This window comes from Pungitius pungitius, chromosome 18 (genome assembly GCF_949316345.1).
Source record: "Pungitius pungitius chromosome 18, fPunPun2.1, whole genome shotgun sequence".
Taxonomy (NCBI): domain Eukaryota; kingdom Metazoa; phylum Chordata; class Actinopteri; order Perciformes; family Gasterosteidae; genus Pungitius; species Pungitius pungitius.
Genome location: NC_084917.1, coordinates 8,248,223 through 8,273,998, shown reverse-complemented (window position 1 = coordinate 8,273,998; position 25,776 = coordinate 8,248,223). Strand labels below are relative to the sequence as shown.

At 44.6% G+C, this 25,776-nt stretch overlaps 2 protein-coding genes across 4 annotated transcripts; both read right to left on the bottom strand.

Annotated features, from left to right (window-relative positions):
* Positions 1-595: 595 nt before the first annotated feature.
* rc3h2 (ring finger and CCCH-type domains 2) lies at positions 596-20,385 on the bottom strand. Of its 3 annotated transcripts, none has more exons than XM_037484524.2 (20): positions 20,009-20,385; positions 14,689-15,017; positions 14,484-14,601; positions 13,705-13,938; positions 13,208-13,383; positions 11,803-12,003; positions 11,505-11,637; positions 10,668-10,786; positions 9,856-9,968; positions 9,421-9,723; positions 9,031-9,221; positions 8,619-8,920; positions 8,390-8,536; positions 7,165-7,302; positions 5,928-6,116; positions 5,576-5,810; positions 5,352-5,436; positions 4,740-4,950; positions 4,398-4,561; positions 596-4,309 (listed from the first exon to the last, which is right to left on the bottom strand). In XM_037484524.2, the coding sequence occupies exons 2-20, from the start codon at positions 14,917-14,919 to the stop codon at positions 4,162-4,164; spliced, it is 3,438 nt and encodes a 1,145-aa protein (XP_037340421.2). In that variant the 5' UTR covers positions 14,920-15,017; positions 20,009-20,385; the 3' UTR covers positions 596-4,161. The 3 variants fall into 3 exon arrangements, with proteins under 3 accessions (XP_037340421.2, XP_037340422.2, XP_062414757.1); XM_037484525.2 differs by having other exon boundaries at positions 5,952-6,116; positions 20,009-20,383; XM_062558773.1 differs by lacking the exon at positions 20,009-20,385 and adding an exon at positions 16,675-17,455.
* Positions 20,386-21,607: 1,222 nt separating this feature from the next.
* On the bottom strand, positions 21,608-25,666 carry LOC119226584 (zinc finger and BTB domain-containing protein 26-like). Its single transcript, XM_037484701.2, has 2 exons — positions 23,523-25,666; positions 21,608-23,179 (listed from the first exon to the last, which is right to left on the bottom strand). Exons 1-2 carry the CDS (start codon positions 23,856-23,858, stop codon positions 22,154-22,156), a joined length of 1,362 nt encoding a protein of 453 aa, XP_037340598.2. The 5' UTR covers positions 23,859-25,666; the 3' UTR covers positions 21,608-22,153.
* Positions 25,667-25,776: the final 110 nt, after the last annotated feature.

Below are 25,776 nucleotides of genomic sequence, written 5' to 3'. Positions count from 1 at the left end.
ATGCTCAAGACAAGATCATTAAAAAAGTTAAATCTGAAGAAACGTCGACCTGAGAAAGTGAAAATGTAAATTTGGGCCTGACTGTTTTAAGTGTTCATCTTTCATTAGTGACCTTTTTGTATGGATTTGTAGTAGAATATCTGATATTTTTACAGAGAGTATTTATTTAGATTTTAAGCTTCCCCCTTTGTGTTTGCTAACCTCTTGCTTTCCTGGAATACTAGAATACAACAACACTATGGCAAAAGCCATGAGATAACCTGATTAAAGTATATGAGCCAAGCAGCCGTCACATTTAGAACATATTGGCATCGTCTCTACAGTTGAACACAATGCGGACAGTCAAGTCTTTTAGCATTTCAATAGCCCAAGAAGAACGTTTTTGGTGAATATAAAAAATGAAAGGTCAATCTAAGAATGGGAAAAAGATGCACTCTGGCTTCTGTAAATGTGTGTTGTACTCTATATTGGGGGAAAAAACTGCCTCATTAACAGCAAGTAGAGAAAAAAATACTTATTCTTAAACGAGAAAAATTTAAAACTGAACGTCTCGTATCATAATACAATGTTCATAAATCAGGACAGTAATCACAAAGGAACGTAATTTGCTGTTTATTGTGGCATGCAATTTGATGTGCCTTTTCATAATTCCATCTTCTGCTCGGCCAAGCTGTCTGCAAATCAGTGTAACACAGATAAACAAACCAGAATATTCACAGAATCAGTCAGTCAGTCAAAGAATTCTCAAAAAGGTTTTGTCAACAGCGCATAAATCATTGTCATCGTAGATCCGACCTACTCCGGTCCTGCGTTTACGACAGTAAAAGGGAAACCTTTCACAGTGTGATATTTCCAAGGAAATAAATGGAATACGTAACAGTATTATTTATTATGGGAACATTTTAGATATGCTGTCTCTGAAGGTATTTGTTTTTCCTCATTCTGAAACGTTACAAAACTGCCCCAGAGACTTAAACATTGAAATATATCTGGTAATAACAGGTTGTATAAATGAGCGTCTATATTTAAGTCCATCCAATGATGGTGCCAGACTGTACACAATGACGGATGTGTACCATCTCTTAATAATTCATTTACGTTTCAATCGAACAATAGATTTTGCAAATAAATTGTCTAATACAGACATGAATAGTCAGAAAACATCAGTTTATCATATGGTTCACAATCAACAAATAGGCTTTTCCCATATAATATAGAATAATGAGACACTTTCTGGTCTAATAAAAAACAGTTTCAGCAAATTATCAAATTCAAAACAAATAAGCTGTCTTAGAATATACCGAAGAGGAAAATTACCACAACAACAACCCAATGTGGTGGTAACAATAATAATCGTAATAATAATAATATAATCCCTATCAAACAAGAATGAATCTTCATGAACAAATGAGTAAAATGCTGCAAGCAAACTTCAGCACTTGACGTGGCCACACAGTGGGCATGTGCAGAACTCTTACAGCGCTGGGTGTGTTGTATCACAACTACAGAATCATCAATACTCCTTTGCCCTCACAAGAGAGACTATATCGCATGCATGACGCAGGGATGCCCGGGAGGATGGGGGGGGGGGGGAAGGGGGGACTCGAGGGTGGGGGCGGGCAGAGTGCACCCAATGGCAGTGATGGAGTAGGAATCAGTGCAGTGGGCCACTAAAGAAGTGCCCTATAGACACTTGATAGGAAACAGGGAGTATCACTTTGACGTTAGTTCAATACACACAATACTGCTGTTACGTACAGTTGTGCCCAGCCCTTTCCCATTAAAACAGGAGTAGCAAAGCCAATAATGATACTGAGAGAGAAAGAAAACACTGGCAAAGTAAACATTGGTAAACAATATCATCTCTAACCTGTTATGCTTTGGATGAAAGGGTCGGGTTTTTTCTTAAGCAAAGGAAGTTCAAGTAAAATCTTCCACAGAATATTTAAGTGATGGATGTAAAAAAAGTAGCTGAGCAACTTAAGTCTTCCCTGAGCGATTCAGACGGGTCAGTATCCAGCCTCCTCTAGTGGAACAAAGCAGAACTGCTGAACAAGTATCTCACTTCTTACCTCGACTACGCAGTTCACAGTTGAATATTATGAAAAGCCGTGCGACAATTGCATGTACGGAATAAACTGTACACAAAATGGCACTTAACGTCACGTGACTTCAAAGTTGGAAGTTGTAAACAGATGCAGAGTGAGGGTGGGTAGCTGAGCTGATGTTATGATGTAGAGCAGCTTAATCTCCACACGAAACACAGAGTTTTCCAAAGATTATCACATTGATTTTTGAATCACTTTGTCTACCGTGTGGGTGGAAGAGAAACTCTAAACAGGTTAAACAGCCAAATGTTTAAATAATCATTCAGATTAAATAAAGTTCTAAATTGATACTCAATAATCTTCACATGTACTTCACATTTGCCATCCTCTAAAATGGGATTTTATGTATAATCTGTCTGAGAAGATCATTTTTGGAAAAGGTGCAGTTGCTTAAATGAGAAGAAATGACGGAAGAAGCTGTAAACATTTAAATATAAGTCAGCCATCCTCTTCTCATTCTAAACAAACCTCATAAGATTCATAGTAGGATATAAATAAACTCATGATTTTAAATCCTCTATATTTAAAAATGAGTTCCTGTTTTTGTTTAAGTCATTAAAACAAAGCCACACGTGACAGAACGCCTTGTGTCTATAAAAGGAAGTGAAGCAAAGCCGGGCTGATGAAAATCCCCCAGAGAGCAGAACATGGACGAGACAGCGTAGTGACATGCCACAAGACAGTTTTTTTCAGTTTTTGTCTCTAAAATATAGCAAACAAAATAAGAGTAACACAGATCCTGATACAAAATACCCCGACATACAACTTCACAGAAGTTAGCAAAGCATCAAATAAGAGAAACCAAACATTTTCAAAAAAGAAAGAAAGAAAGACAAAACACAAGAAGTGGTGTCCCTCACTTGTGTAAGCTTCAACCTGAAACATCATGCACGACCCCCCGCTGTTGTTGACACTGTACGTAGACGTGAACAGACTGGAAAGCACAGAAAATGCCGCGAGCTTACAAAAATGTGATTTCCAGTTTCTGAGATCAGGTTTACATGAAAAAGAACCCCTCAGAAAAAGGACCGCCCGTCCGTCAGTGGACTTGGACACAAGTCATTGATCCGAGATCAATGTTTAGGTCTGTTTAAGACGAAGAAGAGGAAGGCCACTGTCTTGCGTGTGTGTATCTTCTGTGGGTTGGTGAGAGTGTGTGTGTGTGTGTGTGTGTGTGTGTGTGTGTGTGTGTGTGTGTGTGTCAGAGAGAGACCAGTGAGAGTGTCCCTATAGCTTATAACTGTCAGGAGGATTAAACAGAAGAGCCACTGCAGGCACACAAAGATGAGAGAAACGCTTTTGAGATCGATTGTGAGTTCAAGTGGCTGGTGTAGAAATCTACTGAATTAACATCTTAGTTTTGTTGTCATCCCTCCTGTACTTCAGTGACCATTTGTTGCCCAGTGATCATTTATCACAGACTAATGGTTTTAATTACTTAGCCGTTGGCTTCTGTCATCTCATGAAAGTCAAAGGAATCCAGAGAATAACATGACACTGTGTTTTCTGCAGTTTTTATATTTCTAGGATGTTAGGAGTGCTTTGGATAGCTACGTGTCTTTAAACTTTCACCTGCCTTGGTGTAAACAGACACAAACTAGAGAGCAATTACATATATTAAATGTATCATATTCATATTCATCACATTATAAAAAATATTCCTGTACTTTTACTTAATATCCAGCGTGCTCAACCACAACCGTGCTGGGGCAGAGACGAAATTTGGTCTGTTGGCATCTTAGTCTTTCTAAAAAAAGAACGACTAGAGGAAAAGATTATGAAAAATAAAAAAAAACAGTAAAATATACTTCAAAAGTGGCATGAAAAGCTTTTCTCCCAAATAAGCGTTTGGTTGAATGACAACAAACTAAACAATGTGTAAACCAGACGGCTACGATGTCAGGTCAAGTTCAGCGTCTACTGTTAGCGTGAACGGGTCGTGTGTGTTTTGGGGTTAAACACTGAATTCCTAAATTCCGTGTGCAGCTGTAGATTGGCGAGGTGCGAGCAAGCGACTCGGCTCTCACTTAGATTCTGACTTTGTGTTCCCCCTTTAGCTTCCGTTGAGCAGCATTTCGGTCCCGGGCGCTTCCGGACGAGCCCGCGCCGCGGCGTCCCCCGGTCGCTGAGGACCGGCACGCAGCACCAGCCTGCCGACGGACAGACCACCTGACACCAACCCTCCGGGAGACAGAGACCGCCTAGAAAACCGAAAGAGGGGAAGGAAGGTAAAAAAAAAAGGAACAAAAGAAGGGGAATGAACGCCGAGTCGTTAACGTGGTCGTTCACCTGAGGGCCATCTTTTTCAGCAGGTGAGCGTCCATCTTTTCCGTCAGAGGGCCCTCTGTGTTGGGATACTCCTCCACTGGAGAGGAGAGGAGGGCAGAGGAGCAGAGTGGTGGGAGGAGGTGGGAGGCATCCTGAGACTGCGGCGGGGCCACGTCTAAAGACTCCTGGGAGGCAGAGACGGGCACTTGAGTCGAGTCGCCGCTTTGACCTAGACACCTTTCAATGACCGCAACTCCCCTCTCCAAAAAACCCCCTCTCAGATATACTCGAGCAGCATCACCTGCTCTGGTGTCTAAGTGACTTTACTGCACACCCAGGTGTGATTGACTTCATTGTACCAACCTGAGACTTGATCTCGTGGCAGTCTGAGTCCTCCAAGTCAAAAGCGCACAGTTCGAGCTCAATGTCTCGCTCCGGGTCCGGTTCGCTTTCGGCCCTGTCCCGGCCCCGGCTACAGGCGACAGTGGGAGGGGCTTGCCGATCAGACGTCGTTTTCTCCCCGCTGCTCAACGAAGTCCGGCGGCAGTGAAGCGCGGAGGCACAGAGCTGCTCACTAAAACGCATACAAATACAGACAATCTCATCATTTGTTATCTTCAAGGGCATCTCTGGCATCAAGAGCGTATGATGAATAATGAGTCAAATAAAATAATTACAAGGCACTGTGCATTGATGCCCTGGTAAAAGGACAGCTTTGAGTAGAAATAAAAATAGTCATTAGATCTCAGTATCTTGTAAATCTTTTTTTCTACAGGCATCTGATCACAGGGCTTTACGTACTCCATCTCTTGTCTGCCCAGTAGGGTTCTAATCAACCAGCAAGCAGCACCATTTTATTATCTCGACAAGAGAGAGGACAATACTGCAGCCCAGTGAGACCGGAGAGGCGGGATGAGAGCAGTCAAGTGAGAGCAGACGTGTTTCTGAGATAAATCTGTGATATAAGGGTAGTACCTCTCTAGGAAACTGGAGTGACTGGAGGAGTCTGACCCTCTGGGGCTCCACCTGTAGTCGCTGTGATCCAAGTGGTGGCTGTAATCTTTGAGAGAAAAGCAAAGAAACCTAATGTTGAGGAGATTTTTGAGACTTTAACTAACTAGCTAAATAGAAATGAATCTGCAGGAAAAAAACGAAGTGGGGAAATGTAAAAGATAAAGGGCTTCTGTAACCCTCCTAACCTTTGAAGCTGATGGGTGTAGTACTGGCGCTGCCCTGGCAGGCCCTGGCTTGGATGGGGTCGGTGGTGTGGTAGCCCGTGCGAGATGCCCTGGATATGGCCCCCCACTTGGAGATGATGGGCCCCTCGCTGAAGGGAATGATGGGATCCTCTTCCTTCAAGCGCCGGTAATGATCCAACGAATGCAGCCATCGCTTCCCGACATGACTGACGCCGCCTCCCTCGCTGTCCAACTCCTACGTGAGAAAAACACGGACGCCGTTTGGAACACTTCCATTCGCTGCCGCAGAGACATCAACATAAAAACGACAACAACAAAAAAGATTTGTCTTTAGATGTGTGCATGCGCCTACTTGCGGATGTGGGAAGAGTCTCACCGAATGCTCCGAGCAGGACTGAGCCGAGGTGTGTGCGAGCGCTTCGGGCTCAAAGGGGCTGAGGCAGGAGCCGATGGGGCCGCAGGACCACGGAGAGTAGTGCGCCAAGCTTTCCTCGCCCCGCATCCTGCACCCCACACACGGGCCTCCGCTGCTCTCCACATGCTGAAAGGAGGAGCGGGACACCTTGAAGAAATGCTGCTGGGAAGAACTATTGCTGACGGCATTACTCCCGTTGTTATGATTGCTTTTGTAGTACATCCACTACGGCTACAATATATGACTCATTTCTGTCTCATGCATCGGACACATTGTTCATTCCTCCTCTGTTCCAGGTCAGAGGATGTCGCATATGTATAGTTGTAAAAACCCTCAAACTCGCAGGTTTATATTTTTTTATTTCAGGCAACACAAAATACATTGAATTGGATGGGATTACACAATGACTCAGCGCCGCAATTACTCTCACAGTCCAAAAAGATGCAGATTAGGTGAACATGAGACTCTATATTGCCCAGGGGTGTGATGTCAAATGAATATTAAGCCTGAGCCCCAAGTTTCAAAGGGGCTTACACACCTCATACCAGCAGAAGGGCACTTACAAGTTAGAGCTATGGCTTCCACTTGTACTGCTGACGTGGAGCTACTTTGCTGATCCTCGTCTCTCGGTTTATGCTCGTTATGTAGAGGCATCAAAATCAAATTTGAGATTTTACATCACAGTCACTTATGGCTTCTTTAATCGGTGCTCAGTTGGAAATTGGATATCTTCACAGGAATCTGTGAAGATCTGACACGCTGTTAAACAAAGCTTTACTCCGCCGAAAGCCTGAGTCACTGCTTGTTAAAGTCTCTCCTCTCGCATTCGCCATTTCTCTCTCTCTCTCTCACTCACACACCCACCCACACATACGCAACAATTGTGCATTGCTATGATATCTCCCTCCACAGTTGCTAAGCAACTATCCCCCACCAAAATAGCATTGGGCACAACTGAGCTTTTGGGATAGGAATTTAATCCTACATATTTTAAAAACGGTTAATCACAAAAGTAATTTATTCCTCTCAGATTCAGGGGGCTGCGGGGAAACTATTAACAAACCAGTCATGGTGACACTTTGATCTTTGATCGTCATGCCCACCAACACCCTGAACAATGCCCCAGTGTGTATACGCGTGTGCACATATGTCGTGTCTCATGCTTGGTTGCTACCTCGGTTGCAAAATCGATGGTGAAGACGGGGGACGACTGGGAGGGCCTGTTGGCGTTATGATGGTGGTGGTGATGAGCCCACTGCTCCTGCTTCCTTCTGAACAGATCCTCGTAGCCAAGAGGAACGCGGCCATAATCCTGAAGAGGGAGCGGTTGGGAAGCTGAGTTATGTATTTGCAAACATCCTAACTACCAGTTTGGTGACCAAACATCTGACTGAGGCCATCGTGGAACGCTGATGACTAACACATACAGTAACAAAAGTACTTGAATAAGAATAAAAATCTGTCAGTTCACCCATTTCTAGGTGCTATGACTGGCCATGTCCCGTTAAGCTGGTCATTTCTGAAGATGTTGAGAGGGGGAAACAATATAAACGAGCCGCCGAAGACAAGGCGAGACAATAGCTTTTAAATAAAAACTGCCAATCTTCTAATGTGCCCATTTAATTTAAATCCTCCAGAACTGTTTATTAATGATCCCAACGATGCTCTTTTTGGTTTTGTATCAGCCTGTCGTAAAATGTAAGAACCTCTCCACTCCACCAGCAAACTGTATTAGGGCTATTGCACTGTATTGCATTGCATTGTCAATAAAAAATAAGAAAGAAAGAAAGAGAAAGAAAATGTACCCTAATAAAAAAGGATATCTTGGAGACTGAGCACTTCATTAATAATGTATGTCGCAGGTATGATGGCCTGACAGCACTCTTGGTTGAATGTACTGCAAAGCTGCGGTAGTCAAACTGGTAATGCAATGTGATGATGTGAGAAGGAGAGACGAGAGTGGGGGAGGCGGAAACGTATTTGGGTGAGCAGTGGGAGGACTACAGAGGAGGTTGAAGCTACAAAACTGCAGCTCTGTGGCTGGCAGGGAGTGTAGAGGTGAGATTATATGTGGGTGTAAAAAGAGAAACAAAAGCAAAGGAAATGTTGCTGAAAAGAACTCCTGAAGCTTTACGCCAGATGCTTAACGAAAGTAAAATCCTTTCAATGCAACCTTCGGGGGAGAGCATTGTTTTCTAATTGTTGCATGGCCTAATGTAGATCAATAAACAATCAATAATTAAAATAGACCGAGGTTATTATAGTCTGATAACAGATCATATGGCATGGTATGTGACTTAAACTAAAACAGCGATGCACCATCTAAAAAATGAAATCCCCGCAGCCAATCAGAGGAGAGTATTTCCCAGGGCGTCGCGATGCACGTTATTTCCGCCTACCCTGTTTAGACCCGCACGGTGCTCAGCTCCAGAGCAGTAGTTGCTGTCTAGAGAGTTGAATCTCTCCCTGAGTGGAGGCTGGTAGACGGAGGAATGCAGCACCTCTGGAGGCAGCGAGTTACTCCGGGCATCCTCTCTGTGGTACAGCTGTTAGTGACCATAATCATCAGTTTCAGAGTAAGCCACAGAAGTTAATGACCAGCAGCTTGACTGTGAGAGGACGGCTCACCTGAGGCCTCCAGACTCTCCTGCTGTCATAGAGGGGAGCGTAAACACCGTGAGTAGAAGTCAGCGGCCCGTATTGAGGCTGCCCCGGGTGGTGATGGAAAGCAGGGCCTCCCATCCGATCTCTGGCCGGGTACCCAGAAGAAGAGGAGGAAGTGGGGTGTGGCGCCTGAGGGTCGCCGGGGTAGGAGGACGGGAGAGGGCCAATGGAGGGCGGCAGAGAGGATTCTGGGACGTTGGAGGAGCGAAGGAAGCGAGCCATGCAGGGTTTGTGAGGAGGGTGAAGAGTAGATTGGTAGTAGGAACCTGCCGGAGAGAAAGGGTGTAAGAAGATGGATAGATGACCACATTATTCCCCATTAAAACTATAAAGTTCTATCTTATTAATTGAAACTTTTATTTAACAATTGACTCACAGGCTGGCTGATAATGGGGCGTGTCATATGCAGAGTGGGACTCCTGATAGAACAGCTCTGACGCCTGAGAGGGATGCGGTGCACGCACTATGAACTGACCAGGAGCGCACACATCGCCCCGCCCGACTGTTGTCAGGGGAGATGACGCTGAGGAGTGGCTGACCGGTGTCCTGGGAGGGGAGACGGGCTTCCTGGTGGACAGAATGGCGACGTGAAGACGAATGAGGATTTGACTAGATCCAATCCAACGTTTTGTGAAACATGTGAAATTGAACTTAATTTTGGTAAATCTGACTCCACATAAATAGCTAAACTGGAATTACCACTGGGCTGTCACAAGGTAAAACACCAAGAAATAGGGAAAAATGGTGAATGGATGGTGAATCTTACTGTTCGGTTGACCCCGTGTTTCGGGTAGACATGCCGTTGAACCCGTTGGATACATTCGGCAGCGCTCTACTCATGTCCTCCATCATGTCGGCCCCCCTGGGGATCAGTTGGGGGTGAGTCAGGTCGGGCACTGCCTCCGTCATGGAGTCTGTGTTCTCCCCTGTGCCTTGGAGCCCCTGCCCCATTTCTGTACACGCGTCTGTGTGGATGCTGCCCTCCATGGTGAAGGTTTTACCCATAACCCCCGGGGCTAACGGGAATGCCCGGCCCACGCTGCTGCTCTTCTTGTTTCTCAGTCTAAACCTGCGGAGAGATGACGGGACAAAAGGGAAATTCAGCACTATGGAGGACCTCTTGTAAATCATCCTGTAAATAAATTCTAATTTGATTCAAAAACGAGGCGTTGGAAAGCGGCTGTGTAGAGACAGGACTCACTTCTCAAGCTCATCCTGTGTGTGTGCAAAGGTACAGTTGGTTCCTCTCGGGCAGCCTCCTTGCTGACGAAGATCTCGACACATGCTGGTCTTGTACTTGCTGTTGGCCTGAGGCTGTAAAATCCACAGATAGAATGCACATTTACCGTCAAATTAAACCAATCCATGTATTGATACATATACATCTGGGTATCAACATCCTTGTGATAACAAGATGTAAGTTAATGTTTAGTCTTAACAGCGTATCCATGGAGAATCAATTTTTTTTTCATCACACTGTTACAACTCATTTCTGTAGTTGTTGAAGGCAGGGGAAATTCCAAAGGGTGTCAAATAGAGGACTCTTTACTGGCAAAAATGAACAGTCAAGTCTCAAGTCAAAGCCAACAAACAGATGTTGACAGACTAAAATGAATATTAAATGCATTTAAATCAGCTTGATCAGAGACTTTTATGTACAGATGCTGCTGAACATTCCTTATGGAAAACAACTTTAGTATTAGTGACATGGCTGCCATCTGTAAACAGTTTTCCTCCAAAGAAAACAGAAATAACATGTTTTGGTTCACAGAGCTCATAAAAAATGTATCATGGTGTGATCAGTCATCTTTTACATTAAAATTTCTAATGTGCAAAAGATTTCTTTGAGCCACAAAATGTGTCACTTGGCACAGGACCGAACTTCAAGATGCCGGGGGTTACAGCAGACACGATTGTATCCTTGTATCGGACATCACCCAATGAATTTCTTTGTGCTGTTGTCTGATTTAAATACCATAACCAATACGATCTCTTCCTATTGCACCGCTGTACCTGCGGAGCATCGTGGCTCTTCTTGCTGAAGTTCTGTATAAATTCCACGAGTCCATGAACCACCAACTTCACAGCCAGCATCACGCTTTCCAGCTCCTCCCATGATGGTGCCGGGGCATCTGGGAACACGTCAACAACGCGGAGTGTTTAGGAGAGAGTCGCATCACTGTACAAAGCCTCAGGTATCAGCCAACATAGAAAGAATTTAGCTCACATCCGACACAGTTGAGATTAGAGTGTAAAACTCTCGAGCTCAAGTACCTTTTGGATGATGAGACATCTTTTCATTGTATGCGTTACAGAGTGTGTGAAATAAGTGTCTACGGCCTTTCGGAGGCTTTGCTTAATCACAGTGACAATAAGATTATGCCAAAACACTCACATGCTGACGTTAACTGCCTCCGTAGTCCTAGTTTAGCATGTCAGCGTGCTAAACTTAGATTTGGTCATAACCCAAAGTGCTCGACACATTAGAAATTTCTTTTCTCAAATGAAGTGGGACCCAATTTCATGGCAACCCATTAGTTATACCAAAATTAGATCTATTTAATGGCTCCACAATACAGAATACATTTCCGAGTGCCATAATATTTCTAACACTGTTGTGCTTTGATCAATAATTATTCAACACACAAGAGCAATCAGCTGTTTCAATCTGTTTCTGTGCTATTTAATTGTATTTTGATATGCGAGTGCCAGAGCTTCCCCATTTGCTCTACTTTGCATTCATCTCATTCATCTTTGAGGAACAGGACAGGCCCTTTATTCTGAGAAGCGTGAATCATTCGGGTTCATTAGCATTCACTCATATGAGCGCTGTTAAACAAACCCACCAACCTGCGTTGTGGTCCAAGTTGGCGAGCAGCTCAAGATGCGGCCTCAGGCTTGTGAGGTTGGCCGGGTCTCCCGTCCTCTGCAGGACAATCGTTAGCTCCTGGACGCTCTTTGCGAACGACTCTGGAGACTGCAGCTGGAGCAGAAGATAGAAGAGGAGACTGAGTCTTTAACTTGACCTCCAGAGGCTTTTCATACCCACGGGGTGAAAACTCAAGAGTCAGTTCGTCAATGATGCTTGTCGGAACGTCAATGGCAGGCGGTGTGGCAGCCTGGTGCTAAATGACATACATTCTGGTACCTTGTCAATAATGGACTGCATATGTGACTTGTGGACCAGGTCGCCGTACAACAGAGAAGACCACTGCTCAGGGGAGATCCGTAGGCCCGCCTCCATGGCGATGTGGACGATCTGAGCATCGTGTTCCCTCCGGAGAGCCTCATACGTTCGAAACTCTTCTTTGAGCTGCATCAGTGAGGAGTCTTCATCCCGCTTAGTGACCTGACAGACGATGGAGAGAAAGAGAGAGAGAGAGAGAGAGAGAGAGAGAGAGAATGGGAAAGAGGAGGGGTTGAGAGACAAGAGATTGAGAGCAAAGACATGGTAGACAAATGGCGTGGAAGACTTTTGTCCTTCACACAACATGAATGAAAGTACTAATATTCATCTTCACACTAAAATTAAATTTCACTCCCTGTTAATACCCTTCAAGACTGAAAAATGTTTATTCTTGGATCTCAGCCAGCATGAAATTGTATTTATTTATTCTAAAAGAAAATGACTCTCCAATCTAGTTATAATATACATTAGCATAACTTTGTTGTATTTAGTCAGTGCGTCATTTTCAATACAGCATATTTTTCCGAAATAAATAAATGTATTTTCATTTGGTAGTTAGTGCGCACGTGGTGTCTTCAGACTAATAAACTCAAATTCAGATCAGACAAAGGGATATCCCCCTTCTCAGAATCTGTCCTATGAGTAATCATCACGAGACACACACACACATCCAGCTATTACAAATCTGACTAGTTCAACAGTCAAGACTACAACCAAAATATATATAAATATTTGCAAATATAATTTCCTATATATATAGTTTTTGACACTGTATATATATATATATATATATTTATATATATGAGTTTTTGACACTGACTGTCTCCGTCCTGTAAGGCGGGGCATCAAGGGCAAATATAGTGCTGTTGCATCAGGAGCAGATAGCTGGCATTTCTGCCCTACCAGCAATGTCTGACATCAGATAACAGAAATACAAGCAGGTCGTATCCTCATTACAGATATGACATGTATGTAGAAATGTGAGTTGGTAATATGAGCAACCCATTTGGGCATCGATAAAGGTTGGATCTCAATCTACAGTTGTTTTTGTATTAAGTGGAGCACCTTATACTTAAACTCACAGGAGTACAAGTTTTGGAAAACATAACTGCTGACATAAAGGAAGGTTTTAAATAGGAGCGCTCTCTGCGGTAAAGCAATATTTAGTGGTCTATCTAGATACCCTTATTTTAATCAGGTCAATTATTATGGCGTGGGTTCTTGGGCCACAGAGAACTGTGGTTCTTTTGTTCAGTTTGACCAAGATTTCTTTCAAAGAACTTCTTTTTTCTAATAAAGTACTCAATAGTGCAGCTTGCTCACGTGTCCTCGCATGTGCACATATTCACGTGTTTGTTGTGTGTACCTTGAAGCAGGAGGCCCTGTAGAGAAGCTGCACCACGTGCCCTATGCTGGTTTTGGAGGCCTGGGGGAACCGAGCCTCGAGCTTTTGGACCACGAACAAAACCAACACCTTCCTGGACAAAGCTGAGCCGTCCTCCAGAGCCAGTAAAACTAGCTTCAGAGCATCTTCTTGCATAGCTGAAGAGGGAGCGATGGGTGAGAATGTTGGGAGGATGAAAAAATACAATGCATGTCTTAATTGACAAATCAAACAAACAAATCTGTTTCCAACACGCAAAGGTTCTTGCAACCGGGTGTCCTCAGACTTTCAATGAACTCCTTCTGTGATCATGATGAGAAACAGTTTCTCAGTCAGAATCTGCCCTATGAGTAATCATCACAGGACACCGGGTACCAGCACCAGCAGCCACTTGGGTGAGGCTATCAAAACAGGCATATCGCAAGGTAAGTAATAATGCATTTGGGCCCTTATTGATGACGTGTGTCATTCACACCCACCGGGTCCCAGGAACTGGCAGCCCCGCGCCCTCACCGCTGCCCACAGGTTGGCAGAGAGCTGCTGGGGGTTCTGGTGCTGCAGGATGAGCTCGGTCACGGTTCGTTCCCCCAGCGAGCGGCCCGCCCGCACCGCCCGCACGCGGCCCTCTTCCTCCACCAGCTGGCAGTTCACCAAGGTCACCAGCTTCCTCTGCATGGGCCGACTCAGCACGCTGGGACTGAGAGTCGCAACACCTGCGAACATGAGACAGTTCTGTAGCATCGTGGAACTTTCACCATGAAAACAGTTGCTTTGGTGAGCAGCCTTTGTTTGATTGATTTGTTCTTGATTAAACTTTGTTTTCCACGATTCTGTGGAGGTGTATCCACAAGCCTCTTCCTGGAAAGATGAGCAAATGGTTTGTGCCTCTTAAGGAACCTGAACATGACAAAGTGGATCTTCCAAATTCTGATGTCATTTTTAGAACGGTAATGAGTGTTGCCTCAGCACCATCACCCTGAACGGGATGAACAAACAAGTGGAAAAGGCGGGTCACATCAGGGAGGTCAATCTTGTCTGGTTACGCGGAGAGAAACAATCTTTTCTCAGTACCATAAAAGTACAGCTTTCAGGCGCCGTGGGAAGTGTGAGAAGCGCAAAAGCCAAGTCGCACACAGGCGGCCCACGCACGCTTAACGAGAAGAGCTTCATTCTCTTTCACAGATGGCCACAGTTTCAAAAACTCCAAAGGCGTAACATCAGAAACCCGAAAAACAGACGTGCACATCTAGAGACAAACCTTTGGCGCCGCTGATGGGTTTTAGGTAGACAGCCAGCTCTTCCACGCACACCTTGCACACCTCGTAGTTCTCAACTTCGGCTGCGCTGCTCAGGCTCACCTGTTGCACGTCCGGGACCTAAGAGACACACCACCATTAGCCACACACATTTAAAAAAAAACACACACAGGTTTTTACCCTCCAAAAATACCTTCCCAGACTCACCTGAGCTCCGACCAGCTGCAGCAAGGCACAGTTGACCGGCAGCAGGTCGATGTCAGTGCTGATTGGCGTCTGATCGAAGGGGCAGGCCTTGCGGTGCAGCTTGTGCAGGCAGGTCTTGCACACCGTGTGGGAGCAGCCCAGGCTGATGGGCTGATGGCCGCTGCTGTCAAATTCATTGTAGCAGATGGGACAGGACAGGAACTCTGTCCACTGGGCCGCCTGCACCGGCATCCTGCCGGCACACCACCGAGGGGGGCGTCGCCGAGCTCAGGGGCAACGCATGACAACGAGCCCCGACAACAGCGCCCGCTTGCCAGCGCCAACGGCGACTGTGAGAAAGGGGGACGTGAAGTTATGCAGCAGTCACTTTGCAGAGACAGGTGTCGAACTGTACGAGCGCCGAAGCTGCAGCGGAGGACGTGCACTACGAGTATTGTACAGAATTCATCATGCACATATGCACTCTGTTAGTAAAATGTATGTAGTAAGTTGCTTGATATAAATAAACAGCTTTATAAATCAACAATATTTGTTCCATGTCTTACAACTACATTTGAAAGTTGTATGAACTAACAGAAAAAAGATCTGGTTTCCAGAAGTAATGTAATTAGTTTAAGTCTACTCGTTAAGTACACAGGCGGATCGGCTGCCACTCTAGCTACAAAAGCCATATATTTATTTAATTTGGGCAATAAAAGCACTCTGACCCAAAATAAATTCTTGGAAAATGATTAAGACATAGTAGTAAGAGGCCCTGCTGTGAACACAATTTAGTATTAAGTCCCAACACAGACTGGACAAATTGAAAACAACCCCCTTAGATGTCACAATAACAATCAAAGCAGATCATGTTTTGTATTTAAACGGATTCATCAAATCAAATGAATCCAAACCCAATATTTGAGAGGCGTTTTTTTGCAGCTCTACAAATATTAAGAGATCATTCAAAAACACAGAAGAGGAGAATGCCAAAGTATTATTTTATTTTTCTCCACTTCCTGCTCTTCAAGACAAGCCCTCACTTGTGTAACAAAGACTGCCTATAGGCATAATAATATGAGCATATCAGTTTCCCGGACAACTGATACACACACACACACACACACACGCACACACACACACGCACGCACACACACACACACACACACACACACACACACACACTGATAAACCCTGTTTCAAGGAAAGGTTGTGCCAAAGTGTTGACTTGCCAAATGTTCCCAAAATTAAGATATACAATAATTATTTTGAGCTTTTTGGAGTGGAATCAAAAAGTAACTATTAATAATTACTCTTCTGCTTGATCAGGTTTGCTATGTTTTCTATTTTCTGATTTAACGAAAGATTTATTGTAGATCAAACCCTTCATTGAAAGCAATTTTTGTATTTCTCCCAGAGGAAAATTGTTAGGAATTAAATAATTTTTTACTGTATTTTTCACTGTATCCAAGTGTTTGGATACTTATCAATACAATATCTAAATTTGATCCATGCTTGACTTTGTTTTTAAAGTTGTTGTTTTTTTTTAAACCCTTAATACAGACAAAGGGCTGCTCCGCTCACATAACTGTGCAGAATGATAACATATTTTCTACAACTTTGTGTGCCTCTTATATTATTTGATGCATTGTCCCGTTAACCAAAAAGAAAATGTTCAATAAATGCATGCAACATAATGGGAGACATCCTTATGCAAAGTATTTCAGCATGCAGGCCGCATGCACCTGTCGCTGTTAGTCTGCTGCATCTGTTCCAACTGCCCACCAACATGACAGCTGGTGCCCTCACAAAACAGGTGCCATAATAATCTGAACAAAAGCCTGTACAGTAAATGAATAAAGTAGCTCTACAGCGTGTACAGCTACTTTGAGCATGTTGGTCCAACGGAAAGAGAAAGTGGAAATCTACCCTTTACGCAGCCGTTGTCCGACAGATTAACCTTTTTATTAAAATCATAATATTATATTGAGACACTCAGATACACACCTCCTGCACTGCCGGCGGAGCGCGGCCCCTGAGGGACCCCCTCCCCGACAGCATGGACGGCTCCGCACTGTCCTGGCGCATCATATTTCCTTCTGCAAGGAGCCCAAATATAACACCGATTGCTGCTGTTGCAGCCCACTTACTGAGTGAGTACCGTCTGAGGAAGAGCGAGGACAAAAGCGGTCCCTTGGCACTAGCGCGAGCGTGGATCCGACTCCCCTTCGTGGTGTGAACGGATTAGGTAGTGGTGGAGGGCAACTGTTTCCAACAGCGATTCGATGGCTGTAGTCACGTTGACGGCCAGCTGCTCCTGCTCTGAGCAACTGCTACGTCCTATCAGGTTTCTTTTTACTGACACCCCCTGGCTGAATACAAGTCTGGCCTGTGCAATGATTCCCGCACGGAGGGCTTGACACAAGCCACGGCTACATTCATAAAGTACGCACAAGTACCTGGCAGCCCATGGACAGTGCATCATCTCATGGTGTGCCCATGTATGCACACAGTAAGCACACGTGGACTCATCTGTTCTTGTCAAAAGGGGGGGAAGAAGTGTGCATGTTGCGGTGTCACAGGAAAGCTCAACTTCCTGATTAGGCTTCCCTTCCTCATTTAAAAATGAGGAAATCAACTTCCCAGCTCTGTTTGAGTTGTTTCAGACATGGTCATGCCTGCAATTATACCTAGTGGTTTGTGTGAACATTAAAAAAAAGAAGAAATAAAATGCAGCACATTCAGTCTACACTTTAAAGTGCAAAGTACCCCTTAACATATTGAAAGGTCAGATAGACCTAAGTAGTAAATTCCTCAAAGTGTCTGTGGATGAGGTATCATCTGGGACAGTGCGTTCTCACATGCCCCCCCACCCCCACCCCTCTGTGTGGAGGAGGGCATGGAGTCTCCTTTGGCATGTCTCATAGAGAAGGAGAGACAGAAAGAGAAAGAGCGGTTTAAGGTGGTGTTTTTTTTAAAACCAGACGTTGGCCCATCTTCAGTTTTTCAAGGGTCTCAATTAGACTTGGACTTTGTTGCAGATCCGCAATGAGACTCCCCGTGGAGTTGAGGTCATGTTACCTTAAGGGTAAAGCTGGATATTCTCACATTGCCGGCGAAAGGTTAGCTAGAAATAAACCAGGTGGACTCTGGTACGGACCGAGTTCACTGCCAGGAGGGAAACATCTTTCCCATGGCCATGGATTCAGTGCCCAATAGCACAGTTTACCATTAGAATGCCTTCTTCCGCATTCAGCTGGTTGGCTTGAGTCCTTGTCATGGCTGTTTGCCATAGAAACCGGGATTTTAAAAACAACAATGCAACCGAAAAGGGTGGTTAGAAATAAACACGATACAGCATCCGGAAAACGAGAGCTTCATCCCAGTGATGCACACCCTCAGGGCGAGGTCACGATTGGAGGAAGTTATTAAGATTTTATGACGTGTCTGAGCTTTAAGTTCGGGGCTCCGTCATTTGCTTGTGGTCTCAGACCCATTCGGACACGAGGATCTGTGTTGCATGTTGTCCCTCTTTTTCTCCCCTGCCAATCACGATTGAAACCACCAAATAAAGGAAAGACTTCATTGAATAATTTGACAGATTATGGAGCCACAACAACCTGTGCAGGGTGGTTGAGCAGGTCCCGTGTCATTTGAGGGACAAACAGGCATTTGAATTTGAATAATTTCTGTAGTGTGTGTGTGTGTGTGTGTGTGTGTGTGTGTGTGTGTGTGTGTGTGTGTGTGTGTGTGTATGAGTAGGCATGTGAAAGACTGTATAAGAATGTGCATGTAACTGTGATGTCAGTAGATCAGTAAACCCCGTGTGAGACACAGACCAATGAAATATATATGTAAGATTGTACCTTAAGGTCCAAAAAGTCAACATCTACTGTTTTATTCAGGACTTGATGTGCCGTGGAAACCAGCTAATTCACTTCCAGATAATCAAGCACCTGCATCACAGCTTTCTTCTATGTTTGTATTTTTAGAGGGCCGCGTGCCCAGGATTGTTACTAATGTGCTTTAGACTGACAAAAAGGTTGCTAGAGTTGCGTTATTTCTGTTCAGACTGTGGTTGCACAGCATGAATATCCAACCTGTAGCGGATTCACAACCACGTACAAAAGTGTCCCCAATCAGAGTTAAAAAATCTAAATCTGACATACTGTTGAGAAAAAAACAAAAAAAGCATTCGAGTTGCATATATATGCACAAATAGATCAGATTTGTGCAACTTTTGCCAAATCATATTGAAGCAACAAAGTGAAACCGATGAAAAACAAAAACCCTGTAGGAGGCAGCGCGTGTGGGCTTCAAAATGAAAGCAACCCTAACCACAGCAAGCGGGTTTGCCGTTATCATACACGTAAAATTTGAATTGCGTTTTTGAGTGGAAAGCTCAAGGTCACGATGGTGCAAGACCAGCTCTTTTTGTTGTTTTGTTTCATTATTCATTACAGGATTACTAAAGTTGTTTTTGAGTCTACTCGCTTGTTTTAAGGGGGTTCCCTGTGATTATTTATTCCTTCGGAGTGTCATCACAGTGTGTGGATGGGCTACCAGCAGCTCTCAAGCTACTGTATAACACCAAATACAACATCGAGGCCCTACTTTATTACGCCTCTGAGATGTGGCTGCAGCAACAGGAGCATCCAAAGAGTCAAGCAGTTGTAGTTTTGTAGAAGCCATGGATAATGTTGTTAAGAGTATCAGTTTGCTTCCAAATCGCAAATCAGCAGGTTCGATATCCTCCATTGTGACAGGCTGCTGCACGCTTAACTCATGCTGCGTTTCACACGGAAGGCTGGAGTAAACAATATGCAACAACCTGAACTTGGGAACAAGCTCTGCTGTAACTCAGGAGTCACTCGGAGGGCAGACGTGATCCTTCATAAAGATCACGTCTGTTCAAATCCCTGTTATCAACTAGTCTCCACCATTGCACCATCTTCTACAACTCCATGTTGCTCTACAACATGCAATGGCCGGGTCAACTTCTTCCAGGAAAACCCTGGTTTGCGCCCGCATCTAGCTATGACCTATGGGCACACCGTTATAATACAAGCAGCCTTCTAATAATATTATATATCTTATATTCCATTTGAACCAGTTGAAGGAATTGATGGTGAACTGGTACACAAACAGTTCCAGGTCTTACAACTGCATTTGTGGTTATTTCTGCAAATATTTTGCAAATAATCTCTCATTTTCAAGAAACGAACACGAAAAATTACAAAACACTCCAAGTCTGACATTGAAATGTCAAAGGCTCTGCGCACAAAAAAAAAAAACACAAGAGCAGGCGAAAGTAGCGCGCACCGCTGGTTAAGTCACTTACCTCACGCACTACACCACGAGCACCAGGATAAACACATCCGTCCACCGAAGCGCATCAAAACAACGATTCTTCATCAGGTGCAAAACAAACAGCAGCGGTCAGCCCGGGGAAACGAGTGGCTCTGCATCTCAGAGCATTAACGGCCGGTGTCTCGGTCCCGTTGGGATCCTCTGCCCCCCGTCTCCACAGTGCATGACGGAGGCGTTCACTCAGGTACGCTGCGACGCACGCTCTCCGTGAGACAAACCGGGCGTTCTGTGAGGAGATGCTGATATCCCTCCGCCGGGTGATGGTGCCCGAGCTGCGCCTCATCCGAGTCACGACGGGGCCGCACGAGAGGAGGAGAGCTGCCGCACCGCTATGCGCATCACGCGCACTCCGAGCGGGGACGCGGTTCTATTTCGTCCTGCGATGGTTCAATAATTTAAAAAAAATAGAAGGAAAGAAAACAGCGCGCGCGCGATTGTCGGTCGAGTTGCGTCGGGCACTATTTTGATGGCGTGAGCAAGGATAAATGAAAAGACGTGAAGGGGCAAGCCGGAACAAGCCGCTTTTCGAGGCGTGGGCGGTCTGGTTTTAAAGCAACAGACCGGCAGAGGATGCCCTTCGACAAGTGCGCCTGTCGGGAGGAAGTTCCCCACGCGTGTATACGAACACGCACGCACGCAGATTCAGCCATGCGTTTAGAGGAGTAGAGTCTTCCCCATTATTTGTAATGTTTATTCCAAAGATAACCTGACCATATCCATAAACGTGATTGCCTCCATCTAATTACAAATAATTAAAGAACACTTTTTTGAACTCTAATTATTAAGCATTAGGTTGTTACTACATTTAATGGTAACTCAAGCAATTATTCTGTGAATCTTTTGAAATCTATTTTTAGGTCAAATATAATTTCGCATTGAGAGTCTACTTTAGGCTGATAAAACACTGTTATGATCGTGGCCTACTGAGACGGGTCCTATTAGCAGTGGTGATGGAGGAGGGACAGGTGCTGCTCCCTTATCTTCATGCTGGCACATCACAACAACTTCTTTCAACTTCATTTTTGCACCGACATCAGCGTAACTATCGGCCATGGTCATGCAGAATAAGCAATAAACTACTGTGAGAACCAATATTCAGATGGCATTGATCCCTCGTTTCTTCACTGTCTCTGTATCCAGCACTACTCCCCCATCTTCCCCGTTGCCCTCACCCCCTTCACATTTCATACCTCTCAGCCTCTCATTCATAATGGAGGTACCCAGAATGCCACAAATAGTGTTTGTCTGTCTGTGAGGACATGAACTGCATGTTCACACAGACATCTGTTCTGGTGACGGTCTGTGTATAAGGGATGCTTTGCTGTATCTTTGACCATATTTATGTGTATTCTCTGTCTTCATCAGTCACACAAAGGAGGAAGAGTGGATGGAAACCCTCTCAGCTGTGCGGGAGAACCTACTCACTTGCAGCAAATTGCTCAGCGAGCTGCAGAAAATTCCAGTCGGGTCAAATTTTAAGTGATTGTTGTCTGTGGACCCCAGCAGGAGGCGGGACTCAGTCTGTCCAGAAGATTCAGCAAAGACAGATTCACACCACAAAGGTATTTTATTTATTTTAAGTCAACCATTTTCTCTGGATTATGTATTAATTAAAGCATTATTAACTTGTTCATTGTATAATTTCCCGTCTTAAAACTCATTCTAGTAGTTTATTCTGGAACGTCTTCTTGGTAAAGCAGAAATATCAGAGGGAACAGAGAGACAACAACAACCTATAAGTTATAAGAGCATTCTAAAAGCTGTGTGAAATGATTACCAACTAAACCTGTTGAATTGAATTCACTATTGTACATAACAGATGATGTACAGCATAACAGTTTATTCATTGCATGCTACAGCACTTAATTCAATGCATTGTCCCAGCAGTTGTCGGGACAACACCACAAATGGCACTTGTATCCATTAGCCAGACGTTACAGTGGAAGTGCATTACCTCATGGATTTGGAAACACTTAAGCGAGATCGCCTCTATTAAGGCATTTCTCTAAATCATTTTATGGGTTATTTCCCTGATAGACTTTATTTGACATGCTCCTTAAGTTACTACCAATAACCCCATAATAATGACTCTCGTGTCATAACTGCTGATCTACCGTCAGTGCACAGCCTCCTCGATCATGTTCTGAGGACCACTACCATGAATGTCCTTCAGGTGGCGCCTTAGGCCTACCTTGTGTTGGAAGAGCAGGCCACAGTATTTACACTTATGGGGTTCATCCCCTGTGTGCAGATTAAAGTGGTCTTGCAGCGTGGCCTTTTGGGAAAATGTCTTGTGGCACAGCGGGCATCGAAAAGGCTTGACCCCGGTGTGCGCGCGTATGTGGCGGACCAGGTTGATTCTGTGGGAAAAACCTTTCCCACAGACCAAACACAAGTACTGTCTGTGCTGCTGCTTCAGGTGGCCCAAGTAGCTCTCCAGGTGCTGGAAGACTCTGTCACACCTCCTGCACAGGTACGGCCTCTGCATCGATATGCGGTCCGAGCATTCCTCCAGATCATCTCCAGAACAACGGCTCTTTGGCAGATTGCCTCCGGGGATGTAAAACAGATGGGTGTCCCTGGGCTCGCCACATCCTTGCGGTTGAGCTTCCAGCAAGAACAATTGTTCCTCTTCGCTTTGCCCCTCCTCTGCTTCCTTCCCTTGGTTCTGGACACTGTACACCGTTGTTTTGCATGGAGCAGAACCTAAATCGGTTGTTGGGTATATACGGTCTTCAAACGCTGTGGGAGAGTCGCATCTCAGAGCACCTGTAGCGTGCTGAACTTGATAGGGTGGCTGGTTTGTGTTCGCAGGCTTGATGTCTCCACCTTCCTCTGACTCCCGGCCGCCAGTCTTTGCTCCTTGACCGAACCTTGACTTGGACTTAAACACCACCGGCCCTTCTTCCTCTGTACTGGCCTCCTGGACGCTAATGCTGGGCAGCGCAGCGTCCTTTTCCTCCTGATTACTGGAGCTGTCACCTGGCTGCTCGCCGTCCATCTCCCTGTAGTGTCTCTCTGGTTTCAAAGCCAGTGTGGGGCCGAGGTACTGCGAGATGGCCCGGGAGCACCTCTCCACCACCTGACTCATCTGGAGGGCACTGGCGGCGGTCAGGTAGCTCACCAGGTCACTCAGAGGGACCTACAATAACACATGTTTGATGAATTGCAAAGAAAAAAACAGAACAAAACACTATTAACACCAAACACCCACTTTGTGCAGATAAAATATACAAACACAGAAGTACAACCAATAACTAAAGTCCCTTCAATCATCTTTTATCACACTCCTTTCTTGTTGCAACAACAAAGGTTCCCCATGTCTGTTCATGTACTATAACACTTGCTGTTTTTAATCATTCCGGCGCTCAGTGATGTCATCTTTATTGCACATGAAGACCTGCGCCGTGAAACAGTTCAGAACTGCTGTAGATTTGATATCTGTTTCTACGGCAGCGTTCACAGAAGCTCTGATCATATCACACCTCTAAGAGCCCGGTGTAGCACGACAGCAGAAGTCTCTTGCCAACCTCGGCACGGGAAACTACAGCCACGCTCAGCTTGGCCCGGCCTTCGTGGAGCAGGAATTGGTCACGTAAGAAGTCTGAGGACACGGCAAGCACGGCCCTGTGGCCGTGGAAGTGGAGAGGCTGACCAGCGGCGCCTTGCGGATCCCCGAGGAGGAGTGTGATGTCACAGAAGCGCTGCTCCTCCCTCAGAGCGTTGATCTTGCTGAGGATGGAGTCCGCGTGGGTGGGGAAACGAAACCGCAGGGTGTCACAGGAGCTCGACATGATGATCTGTGTGGATCTGTAGAACATTTCGAGTTTTGAGAGATCAAATGCAGAAATGGCGTGAGCTGCATAGATTTGACTTTCACTAAACGACGCCGCCTTTTCAAAAAGGTTCCCTACCTTTTTCTGCTGCTTTTTGAACAGTGTGATTACAAATCATATTTGAAATGTGAGCGTGATAAAGGTTTTGGCAACACTGGAAAAACTATGAATCAAGCCCATTGATTCAAAGCCAAAGATTTTCACCGTCAACATATGGACTGCACTTCAGCGACAACAAAGTGCCTCAGTCAGTACAACACAGAGCGATCACACATGGACGTGCGGAGCCCCCCCCACCTTTTACCGTAGGCGCATCCCGTGATGATGGTTCCGGCGGTTTGAGAAAAAACAATATCAACTTGAAGTGAACAGTGAGACTGTGTTCGTCTGACAGTCTAACCACAACCACTGACACATGCAGAGGGATCAGATTTATCCATAGGGGACGAAGCACTGGTCATCCTCCATTTTCCCCCGGTTTTCTGCTGAGACAGCAGTTTGTGTGTGTGTGTGTGTGTGTGTGTGTGTGTGTGTGTGTGTGTGTGTGTGTGTGTGTGTGTGAGTGTGTGTGTGTGTTGCGCAGGAGCTTGTGAACTAATTAACCCCTTCAGCAGAGGTGTGCAACACACTGAAGTAAGTGTAGCCAAAATGTCTTTATCTTTATTTTTCTGCTGGGGACGGATTGTCCATTTGGTACGTAGGCCTAAAATTAATGTTACTCAGATAGAACATTTGAAAACATTTTTATTGTTACGTATCTTAGGAGGAATTGTGTGCTGTAAGGAACGAATGGACTAAATAAGACCGATGGATGGATGTATTGATAGATAGGTTTTAGTTTAGTACATAAGTGACAGAAAACCACTCCATAGTTGGCTCTGTCAAAACAGATCTGCAGGAATGACAAACGGCAAACTGTAATCAAATGTTTGATGGAGGCTGGTTGTAATTCAGAATGCGTGGTCTCCATAAACATTCAAAAAAAGTTCAACATAGCACATGTTTGACAATTATGTTTTCCTAGCTGAAGCTGAAGCTCTGGCCAAGTTCTCACAAAAGGCTTTTATTGGAGTAGAACAGAAAACCCGGTCCAAGCAATACAACAAACTAATCCAGTAAGACTGTCTTTTGTCAAAACCTTTGGGAACTCAATAGTTTACTTTTCACCGTAATGTGCTCTAAGTGCATTATTCACTGTGCATATAATACACAATACACAAAAAGGAGGAAAAAAATGCAATTTCTAAGTTATAATGAAACAATTCAAGACTCATATAGATATCCTGCATTACAAATGCATAAATATAATGTAAGTGAGAACATAACTTATAACTCCAAAAAGAGGTTTGATCTCCTGTCCATAGTTTATACTGAAACGATACTGTTTGCATGTGTCTTGACTTCAAGGGACTTCATGATGTGTCATGGAGTCATATTGTTCTGTGTTTTTCATTCTCATTATGCAGAATAGTTCATGAAAGTCCTTCTATTACCAGGGCTCACCATCAAGCTGTTTCAAACCTGTATGATTTTTTTTATTCTGCTAAGCACAAAGAAAGATATTTTAAAGAATGTTGGTAATCAGACAGTTGATGGACCCCATCGACTTCCATAGTAAAAATGTTTGAAAAAGTGACATGTGAATATTGTCCTGCTTTTTTATTCATATGATAACGCTAAATGTACCCAAACTGCGCAGGATTTTAGAAACGGCGCCCCATATATTACTGTTTTATTAGACTAATGTGAGATGGTATTTGTCTCTGTGCGTTTTGCTTATTGCACATTATGTTTTTAAAATGTACACCCTGAAAGTCAATATTGACAGCAGTCACATAAAAGAGGATTAAAGATTTCCACATTAAAAATTTTGTAACCATAAAGTAGCATCAAAGGCCACTTT